Genomic DNA, 10,999 nt, shown 5'->3' with positions numbered 1-10,999 from the left:
TTTATCCTAAGATCATTTTCAAAAAATTATATATATATATATATATACACGAAAATATCCTACGTGACCCGTGCGCATTACTCTGACCCCTCGCCACTGCCGCTCCGCCCTTCGGCCACTGTCGGTCGCCGCCCCCGGTAAGATGGAAGCGCGACTCACAGGCGCATCGCCTGGCACCGGATTCCGATCACCGCCCCATAGTAGCTGGAAATCGGCTGCGATTTGGCCAAAATCGGCTGCCAGTGCCGAGTGGCCGATTCCGGCCAAATTCGTCGGATTCCGGTTCACTTATCCGGCCTGAATCTGACGCCGAGCTGTGTGCCGACGAGGTGCGCGTCCATCGAGCGTGATGCGGTGGCCGGCGGTGGCCGGTAGTGGTCGGATGGCGATGCGGCAGCGGCTAGAATAGGACTGGGTCGGATGAGAGCGCACAAGAGCGTACGAGGCTGCGCAGGATAGCAAAATTCTATAAAAATATATATATATCAAACCCTAAATTGTGGCTATTTATTTTATCTTTAATTCCTTGTTTCCTTGTCACTCATAAATAAAATATTAACAACTCTCCGTCCGTCGTCGCCCATCTTTTATCCTTATCCTCATCCTCTTCTTATGTTCCTCGTTCCATTAATAAATAAATAAATAAATAAATATATAGCTTCTTCCACGTGGCGTGAGGTAGACAATAAAGGCCATGTGCTAAGCGATCGAAATTAGCCTTTCTAAACTTTCGATTCCCGTTCCCCTAAATCTACCAATGATGCACCAGGGCCCACCTATTCCACACAAGTTACCGTGCAAGATGCTTTTGTAAATAATTAGATATTCATGAATTAATTTTAAATATGATATATTATAAATTATTTTTTTTAAAATATAATTTTAAAATATTGATTGTGCTAATTTATATTTTAATGAATTTTATTGAATTGACGATAAAAAATTTGAATACTTCAATTATAAAAAAAAATTAAAACGGAGTTTGATTAGGAGTTGAAGTAGTGTGCTACTAGAGTGAAGGTAGATTCGTGGAATCCACGAAGATGCATTTGCTAAATTTTGAAAGCATTCAAAGTACATTTAGAGTTATAAACTAATCAAATCAAATTAAGTTTTATAATATTCAGTTTATTTAATAAGATAATCGAATCAAATTAAATTGAATCTAAAATAAATTAATTTATTAAAATAATTATTTGAATTTGATTTAATTTTATTAAAATATGAATTTGAATTTGATTAAGTTTAACTTAAATTTTATTTATTTAGATGTTATTGTGCTCTTAGTTCAATTTAATAATATAAAATTATTATTTATTCATTTTCTTTGAAAATACATTTGCTAAATTTTAAAAGCATTCAAAGCACAATTAGAACGAGCCCAATCGAATCAAATTTATTTAATAAAATAATTGAGTCAAATTAAATTAAAATTAAAGTAGTTATTTAAATTTAATTTATTTTTTTGAATTTATTTATTTAAATGTTATCAAACTCTCAATTTTAACTTATTTAACTTAAAATTTTTATAAATTTAATTTATTTAATTAATTATTAAATTTGATAATATAAATTTATTTTATTTATTTATGAGATTGATGAGATTTTATTTATGAATATGATTCATAAATTTTATTTATTAATAACACATAATTTGTAACATAAGTGATAATGCATAAGTAATAGAAACAAAAATATTTGAGGTCAATTTCCAATAAAGTCATTTGCTTAGTATGATTGATTTTCAAAAAAATCAACTATAAATGTTGGATCAATTTATGCTTCTTAAATTTATTCTGTTAGTTGATCGAAAATTTTCACATGATTGATCAACTGACCACCTCTAAAATTTGCTACTGGATGATTGATTTTCAAAAAATCCGACTATAAATGATTGGATCAATTTTGTATCCAAATTTCAATAAAAGATAAAATTCGTCACCTTACATTATCGACCTTACAACTATTTATAAAAAAATAAGTAAATTGAAAAACTATAATTGACCACGACGGAAAAAAAAATTTCTCAATTTCATTGAAATTCATAATTTTTATTCATGAATGTAAATGAACTGAACATGTATATATTTAAATTTAATTTAATTAATTAATTATATATATATATATATTAAATAAATATAAATAAATTTTTATCAATTAAAATTAAATTTATTCATAAATATTTGATTTATTTACCGCTCCTAAACATATATACCTGCTCAACGACTGGTGTAATCTTCGGCTCGGCATTTCATCGAGCAACAGCAGAGCGAGATCAATGGCGAGCAAAAACACCCAAACAATTGTTTTTATTTTTTCATGGTTGTGATCGGATCAAACAAAAGAGAGCATTCGAAGAAGAACGAGTCAAATGCACCTTACCGGATGGAATTATCGGAATGATTTCGTCGCTCCTCATGGTCTCTTTCTTCCTGGTGATTGATCGCTACCGAGTACTGGCCCACGGGAGTGGAGCGACGAACCAGCGCGTAGAAATCGAGGAAAAAGATGAGCATCTCGAAGAAACGCTGAAAATTTCAGGAGAATAATAACATACAACCGATAATGAAATAAAGAAATCGACGATAGAGATGCGAGGAGGAGGAGGAGGAGGATGAATGGGACGGCGACATGGGGAAAAGGTCGGGGCTCGGTAGTGGTCCGGGAGGCGGCCGGGCGGCCTCAGCGAATCACGTCACGTCGTCGATCCCACAGCGCCACCCGCCGTAACGGCGAATCGAGATTAACGGCGTCGGAGCAGGACGCGGGCGGGCCCCGCTGATGGTGGCGGAGGTGGAGGCCGACGCGGACGCGGACGCGGACGGGGGCCCAGGCGAGCGACTCCGCGACCGCGACAGCCGGGCCTCGCCCTCGTGCGAGTGCAGCGCCCGGGTCCCTCCCCCCCGCCCATGCCGGAACCTCCTCGCTCTGATCCAAACTCCATGCTCCATCGCCGCCCTGTTCCAACCAAACACAAAAGCAAATTTAATAGATAAAGATCAGATTTTTTATGATGGAATTAATTTAATCGAAGGAGATTCCAGCTCGCTATACATGGCGATGGACAGCTGGGAGTAGTGTTCTTGCAGTGTTCTAGCGGAGCAGCAGACTGCGGCGAACTTCTGTATAAAGAAAAAAAACTAGCAGAAAGTTTTGCGGAGAGCTGGTACGGATCCTTTATTTCGAGAAATATCAAAACTTTTTGATGTTGGTGAATGATTTCGAGAAATCTCTGTTGTGTTCTACCTGATTTCTTCTTCTTCCAGGTTCTGCGAGTAGTTCGTCGTCGTGGCGGCGCCTGCAATCTGGCAGTATGAAGCGGGAGCACCCAGGGAGCGGCGTCCTCGGGGGAGGGGATTGGTACGGAGGGGCGGTTGAAGGAGAAGGGCAGGAGAAGGGGAAGGCGATGATGGGAGTGGGGGCGGAGGATGAGGACGTGGATGAGCTGCTGGCGGCGCTGGGATACAAGGTCCGGTCATCGGACATGGCGGATGTCGCGCAAAAGCTGGAGCAGGCGGAGATGGCCATGGGGAACGGCATCGCGGCCAGCGACGACGCTCTCCTTTCCCACCTTGCAGCGGACACCGTTCACTACAACCCGTCGGATATTTCGACTTGGGTGGACAACATCCTCTCCGAGCTTAACGCGCCTCCTCCTCCACTCCCGCCGCCGCCGCCGCCGCCGCGTTTCGACGATTCCTCTTCCCTCGACCGGCAGAATCGCCTCCTCGAGCTTCCCCTTGTCACGCGGCGCGCACCGGCGGAAGTTTATGACCCGAAGCCAGCCCCTGCTCCCCCGGCCGCGCGTGCTACAGGGCGATTCGCCTTCGGTTCTGATTCCCAGTTGGATGTCGCGCCGTCGCCGAGGGATTCGAAGAGGATCAAGTTCTGCAGCTCGCCTCCCTCGTCGTCGTCCTCGACCACGGATGCGGCGACCTCGGCCGCGTCCCCGCTGCCGGTGGTAGTAGTCGACCCGCAAGAGGCCGGGATCCGCCTCGTCCACGCGCTGTTAGCCTGCGCGGAGGCGGTGCAGCAGGAAAACCTCAAGGCGTCGGACACGCTTGTGAAGCAGATCTCGGTGCTGGCTGCCTCCCAGGGCGGTGCCATGCGCAAGGTCGCCGGCTATTTCGCTGAGGCCCTCGCCCGCCGCATATACCGTCGTCTTCCTCGGGGAGGCGCGGGCTCCTCCTTCGATTCCGTCGCCTTCGACGACATGCTGCATATGCATTTCTACGAGAGCTGCCCCTATCTCAAGTTCGCGCACTTCACCGCCAACCAAGCAATCCTCGAGGCCTTCGCCGGCTGCCGCCGTGTCCACGTTATTGACTTTGGGATGCGGCAGGGGCTTCAGTGGCCGGCCCTTCTTCAGGCCCTTGCCCTCCGTCCTGGCGGCCCACCTTCGTTCCGTCTCACCGGCATCGGTCCGCCTCAGCCGGACAACTCGGACGCCCTTCAGGAGGTGGGATGGAAGCTGGCGCAGCTCGCCGAAACCATCCGCGTGGACTTCCACTACCGCGGTTTCGTGGCCACTAGCCTAGCGGATCTGGAGCCCTACATGCTGCTCGGCCAAGACACCGACGACCGCGTCGGAGCGGACGACGTCGATGAGCCAGAGGCAGTAGCCGTGAACTCGGTGCTCGAGCTGCACCAGCTGCTCGCGCGGCCCGGGTCATTGGAGAAGGTGCTGAGAACGGTCCGCGCGGTGCGCCCGCGCATCGTGACGGTGGTGGAGCAGGAAGCGAACCACAACGCCGGGACGTTCCAGGAACGTTTCACGGAGGCGCTGCACTACTACTCGACCATGTTCGACTCGCTGGAGGGCGGCGCCGCGGCGGCGGCGGCGGCGGACAGCGCCGGCGGGCGGGACCTAACGATGTCGGAGGTGTACCTCGGCCGGCAGATCTGCAACGTGGTGGCCCACGAGGGAGCTGACCGGACGGAGCGCCACGAGACGCTGGCACAGTGGCGGGGAAGGATGACCAGCGCCGGCTTCGAGTCCGCCCCCATCGGCTCCAACGCCTTCAAGCAGGCGAGCATGCTGCTCGCCCTCTTCGCCGGCGGGGACGGCTACAGAGTGGAAGAAAGGGAGGGCTGCCTCACCCTCGGCTGGCACACCCGCCCCTTGATCGCCGCCTCCGCCTGGCGGGTCGCCGCCGGCTGACCATGACGCCGCAAGCTCGCTCGCTCGCTCCCAACCGTCCGATTTCCCTCGCCCGACCCCACCAGTCTCATCGTGGGGTCCGCAACCTCGGGACCGCTGGGCCCTCTTCCTCTCTTCTCCTCTCATGTCAAATCTTTCTTTAACTCCCTCCTCTGAGTGTCGATCTACGTAGCGCAATTATAATAATCTCCGATTAGCCAAATAAATCAAGGAAGCTTTACGATAATTACGAGTTTAGTTCTTAATTAATCACGAAAGAGCCGAAAAAGGAAGAGGATTACAACAAAGTGGGAATCAACCTGGTGGTGGTCGTAGCAGCCCAATCTGATACCCTGTCGGGGTCAGGAAAAAGACGGTGGGCCATGGGGGAGGGGGCCACCCAGTGGACCCACGCTCCACTTCCAATCGGGATCTTGTGCGCGGGAATGCTGCAGCCTGGAAGAAGACCATAAAGTGGCGAGCCAGATCACACGCACTCGTTTGGGTGAATATGCATAAAAGAATAACTATGACATGTATAATAATTTTATTTTATAATTATTACAACTAAATAAAATAAAATAGTTTATTTATTTAAAAATATTATATTTTAATCAAATTAATATAATTTTGATCTATATAAAAAAATTGTAATATAATAATATTTTGTGTATAATTATTTTAATTAGAATGAAGTAGCTACTACTCTATTACTGTTAAAGTTATAGCAGCAAAAATATTTTTAAAATAAAATATATAATGAGATGCTAATTTGATGATTGGTTAAATATGAAGGGCAAAACTAAAAACAAATACCTCTTTGATTCAAATGATCAAAAACACTTGCTTTCACTATTATTTTTTCATCTAAATCTCTTATTTAAATTTTAAATTGATCTAATACGTTGTAACAATTATAAAATCATAACCACTACCATATATAATGAGTTATCATTTCATAATTACTACACCATAAATATTAAAGGAACAGATAAATTCACATTATGACAATTATAAAATTACAGTTGTTACAATTGTTGTAGCAAATATGATTTTATAAACTGTTATAATGTGAATAGTAAATGAATGAAATTGAATTCATATTGTAATCATTATGAAATCATAACTATTACAATATAAATATTTTTAAATATATTAAATATATATTACAATAATTTTAAAATTGTAATTGATATAACATGTATAATAATTATGTGCCCGATTAGTTCATAATTTAAATGAAAGATAATAATGAAAATAATAACAAAGAACAGAAGATAAATGTACGCAACTAAATAATGATAAAGGACACTCTTTCGATTAAAAGTACAAAACAAAATTAAAGGCCATGAATACAGCAATATTAAGGCTAAAATAGAGAAGCCACAGGATTCTGAAAAAAAGAAAAACAATAATAGAGGAGAAGGAATCACAGCAGAGGAGTTATCTCTTTGTCAATCCACATATCATATCAATGTGCCCATGCAAGTGGACCAGCATTTATAGTCCCCTTTTTAATTGCAATTTGTTTGAGCTCTCTTATTTTTTTATATCGTTAAAGAATACCTAAACCCATATATATATAATATTGCAACTTAAACACGCTATCTTAAAAAACAATCATCTTGCATTATTGCCGTCTAAAGTCACTGGGCCTGTCTTAAAAAGTCTTCTACCAGCCAGGGCATAAAATTGACATAAGCATAATTTTTACTCCAAGATCATGAAACAATGATCATCCATAAAGAATATTTAAAGTTTCATGTATAAAGGCAACCATTTGTGTTTGTTGTTTAGAGATTCAAGTTTGCCTGATTGATGCAGTTCAATCTAAATCAAACTATTTTTTAGTGTTTATCATTATCACTTTAATTATGAAAGAAAGGGTCTGTGAAGTACCTGAACAAAAACATCAAACTAAACCAAATTAAAAGAACAGTGCATATATAAACAGGATGAAGTCACCATCTTTCAAGCTTCAGATATATGTTTATGTGAGGAAGAAAAACAAAAACAATTTAGGACAAGAAGTACTAACTTCAGTTGTTTGATACACTTACAGAACGTAGACATAATTTATGAACCAATAGTTCGAAATACAAGATTGCAAGCATCAAGGGAATGGTGAATGTTGGATTGAAATCAATGTGTTGAAACAATATTGGGCCAGATAGCCATACTGAATGTTTTCCAGTAGTATACCAGTGCCGATAAAATTACTAAAAAACAAATGACCAATTAGGAGACAATTTTGCAGCTTGACATAGTTTGGCAATAAAGTCCTAATTTAGGGTGTCTACTTGACAGGAATGGAGTTCAAGCAGAGGGAATGAAGCTGAAAGGAAGAATGATCCCTTGTCTACTTTGCGGTAGAAGAACAAACAAGGAGGAAGATGGGAGTAGTTCTGCACCAGATTTGGTTCCATCCAAAAGTGGATGTAGTTGTTGTTAACCCTCCAACTCTCATCAACAGAACAAGGTCTAATTTAGACATTTCCTTTGCTCTTCCCTTCTTTTCTCCATTTTCAAGTAAACAGAGCAGGAAAAATCTCTCTCATCTCTGTTCTGCTCCCTCCTCCCTTTCTCAATCCTATTCCTTTCTTATCCCTCTTCATCCTCTAGCCATGACCTTGAAGCCCAGATCAAACAGTTTTAATTAATCTAGCATATTGATCTTTTTGGGTAAAAAATTTCCAGGTCAGAAAGTTTGCAAATGCACGTATGCAATATTCTTCCAAGATGTATGCATGCAATAAACTACTATGTTAGGATGCATACTTGGACGAGGGACAATTTTGTTTCCCTTCAACTTCGACAAAAACAACATTCACCTCTTTGTCGAGTTGTGAAAAGGCTACTTCCTGGTTAAACTGCCAACACATTTAACAGACTGTATAGATTAGCAAATCAATAATTTTCCATGGAAAAATATGAATCATATTTTCAATCTAATTTATCCGCCATAATGATTCAAGTTTAGATACCTTACCATACAAGTATAAGATATTGTTAAAAATCCTAAAATAAAATTGTCTACCACCGTCCCTTCAGTTATTGACACAAAAAGACAAGTGAATCATCCAAACAAGCCTTGAACCGTCATCATGTCTCAAGTTTCAGATGGCATGCTTAGTAAAGAGGAACAAAGAAGTACTACTTGGGACCCAGAAAAAAAAATTATCTACAGCTGTTAATATTTCTACATAACTTCTAGACTAAATTAAATGAACTGGTTATCTGAAATACATGATTCCAAGAATGCTGGTGAGCAAAAAAAATGTAGAGTGAAGAAATGTAATGGTGTCTCAAACACATGTAGCATAGAGAAAAGGAGGAGAATAACTTACATTCTTAGAGCATATGGATGTCAAAATGATTTTAGTATGGCCATCATACTTTGCAGCTTGACATAATTTGGCACTGAATAACTGATTTAGTACCCAGCACATTCTATTTGATTGTTTATAGAAAGGAACATAGCAATTTGATCTTCCAAGAGGGAATTTTCAAAGAAAGTTGCAACTATATATACTCATTAAAAACAAGTGTTGAGATAGCTCCTTTTTTAATGAGCAGCCATTATTTTCTCTTCAACTAAGTAACAAATCTGCAACCTATCAATTCTGATCCTAAGATATGAAGATGAATGTTTAGTGTTGTGAACTTAGTCGATATAATATTTTTTGGCCCAAGTTTTAATTTCCTTGGAGGGCAGTGATACCATAGTATTTTGATAAAATAGTAATATCAAAATGTATAACGTAATATTTAAACTGAGTAAGTTCTAGGTTACCATGATGAAATAGCAGTTCAAGTAGAGAAACTGTCTTGAAGCTTGACAATAACTGAAAAGAACAGATGAAGTGAGACATCAAGGAGCATGATATCAAATAATGATATATTGATCTATAAAGGACAGTACCAAAGTTTAGAACTAGAATTTTTTTATAATCAGATATGTCTCGCATCCCATTAAGTAGATGCAAATGAAATCCAAATGAGTATAGATATATGATTGTATTTCATTAGTTAAACTAATGAAAATTCAGATATTTTTGGCATCATTTGATTGTATATTTAGTTATTACACAAATCATGAAACCGGTCTCATGATTATTCTTGATCATAAAGTCATAAAACGGTACCATAAACATTTAGTGCACAATGCTGAAATTTGTATGCAATCAATAGTGTGGTTGATCTCCTAGACTATCACTACAATCAGATGACTAGGCTTTTCTTCTCAACAAGAAGTTTTCAGCCACAAACCAACATAAGTCCTAAATAAACATTCAAATAACCATTAAATTTGATACAAGCCTTAGAATCAATTGTCACGGGGGTTGGATAAAGTCTAGTTAGCTTACTAGAGTTGAAATTATAGCAACATTGCAACAAAAATTAGAATTTAGAACATTTGCGAATTATGCAAATAGAGTACCATAAATACTACTTTGTGTTCAAAATAAGAAACTCAAAAATGATGACTGAAAATGTTGGTGTATCATGGCATTTTTCTTTCATACTCATATTTAATATTTCAATTGTAGTACAGTTTCAGTTTAAGTGAGAATGCTGACCTGTTATATCAAACATATGAAATGCCAAAATACGGAACAAGAATGATGATTGATTTTCAATAATAACAGAGCCAAATCCACAATCTGATGTTAATGCTTCACGCAGAAATTTATTTTTTAGCGTTAACACATGTAAAGATTAATTAAAGGACCTATTTTGTTGTGGGTCTGAATGGGGAACAAAATCATTATTTGATCAATATGATGACAACCGTGAAATCAAAGGCTAATTGACATTCATATGCTTTGAATCTCAATTAAATAAGTAACACTTAACACTTAGCTAACACAGCCCTTCTCAGTCTTTGTTAAAAAAGGAAGAGAAAAAGAGAAGAAAAAAACTAACGCTAGGTTTTCTTGTTCAAACTGTCTACCGGTCGTGATGTTAGCCAACAGGCAGTACTCATTCTATACCATTAGGGTTACTAAAATCTGTAACAAATAAGGTCAAGCCAAACCAAAAGAAATTCACATATTTGATATGATGATGCTCTCCTAAGTAATCAACTTGGATGCCTGCAATGGCATGTCCATTACTTAAATGCTGATCATATATTCAAAGACTTCATGGCAAAGAATATGGTACTTCTAGCAAATCAAAGGGTGCTCAGAGGAAAGCGCACCCGAGCCTAAGCCTCAAAATACCTATAATCCGAGTATAAGCCCCAAAATAATTCTGTTACCAACAAACACACGCAGCTCACCATCTTCCATCCACCGAGATGAGAATTTTTACTAAAACTGATGAAAGATTACAACAACAAAAGCGTGGTGTATAGTGAAATTCCAATAAAAAATTCATGGTGTAGATAGCATTTATTCCAGCAACCAAACTGCAATAACAAAAAAAGCAAAGCGTATGCTTTCCTAGCAAAAGCAGGTCTGTTAATCAGTAGTATAACATGCTCAACAAAATCAAATTCCCAATACACGATATTGTCTTCTTCCTCAAGCACACTTGGGAAGTAGTTCCATAAACGTCTGCCACAACGCCTCTCAAAGACACAGTTGGTGGATATAGGGTTTTATAAAGAACAAACCTTGCAATACGAGAGGAGACGAAAAACTAGGGTTGATTGAGCCAGGAAGAACAAATGGCAAGTTGAAAATTCGGAAGCGAAACCTTTATTCGAGATTTAAGACTCCACAATCGAAGACATCGGTTCGAGAATCAAGGATCCGATAAGACCTCGTCTTGCTGCTGCTGTTGCTCCTTTCGCTTCAGCTCCTGCTCGTACTCCCTAAGCCTCTCCTTCATCGTCTCCTGCAAGCAACAGCA

At 40.2% G+C, this 10,999-nt stretch overlaps 1 protein-coding gene across 1 annotated transcript; it reads left to right on the top strand.

The window, feature by feature from the left end:
• The first annotated feature begins 3,041 nt into the window (after nucleotides 1-3,041).
• LOC141845088 (DELLA protein SLR1-like) lies at nucleotides 3,042-5,387 on the top strand. Its single transcript, XM_074733129.1, has 2 exons — nucleotides 3,042-3,166; nucleotides 3,267-5,387. The coding sequence occupies exon 2, from the start codon at nucleotides 3,314-3,316 to the stop codon at nucleotides 5,159-5,161; it is 1,848 nt and encodes a 615-aa protein (XP_074589230.1). The 5' UTR covers nucleotides 3,042-3,166; nucleotides 3,267-3,313; the 3' UTR covers nucleotides 5,162-5,387.
• Nucleotides 5,388-10,999: the final 5,612 nt, after the last annotated feature.

This window comes from Curcuma longa, chromosome 14 (genome assembly GCF_044706935.1).
Source record: "Curcuma longa cultivar G26 ecotype Majalengka, Jawa Barat chromosome 14, ITB_CL_G26_1.1, whole genome shotgun sequence".
NCBI lineage: Eukaryota > Viridiplantae > Streptophyta > Magnoliopsida > Zingiberales > Zingiberaceae > Curcuma > Curcuma longa.
Note: the sequence above shows the minus strand (reverse complement) of the source record. Positions and strands in the feature narration are given on the sequence as shown.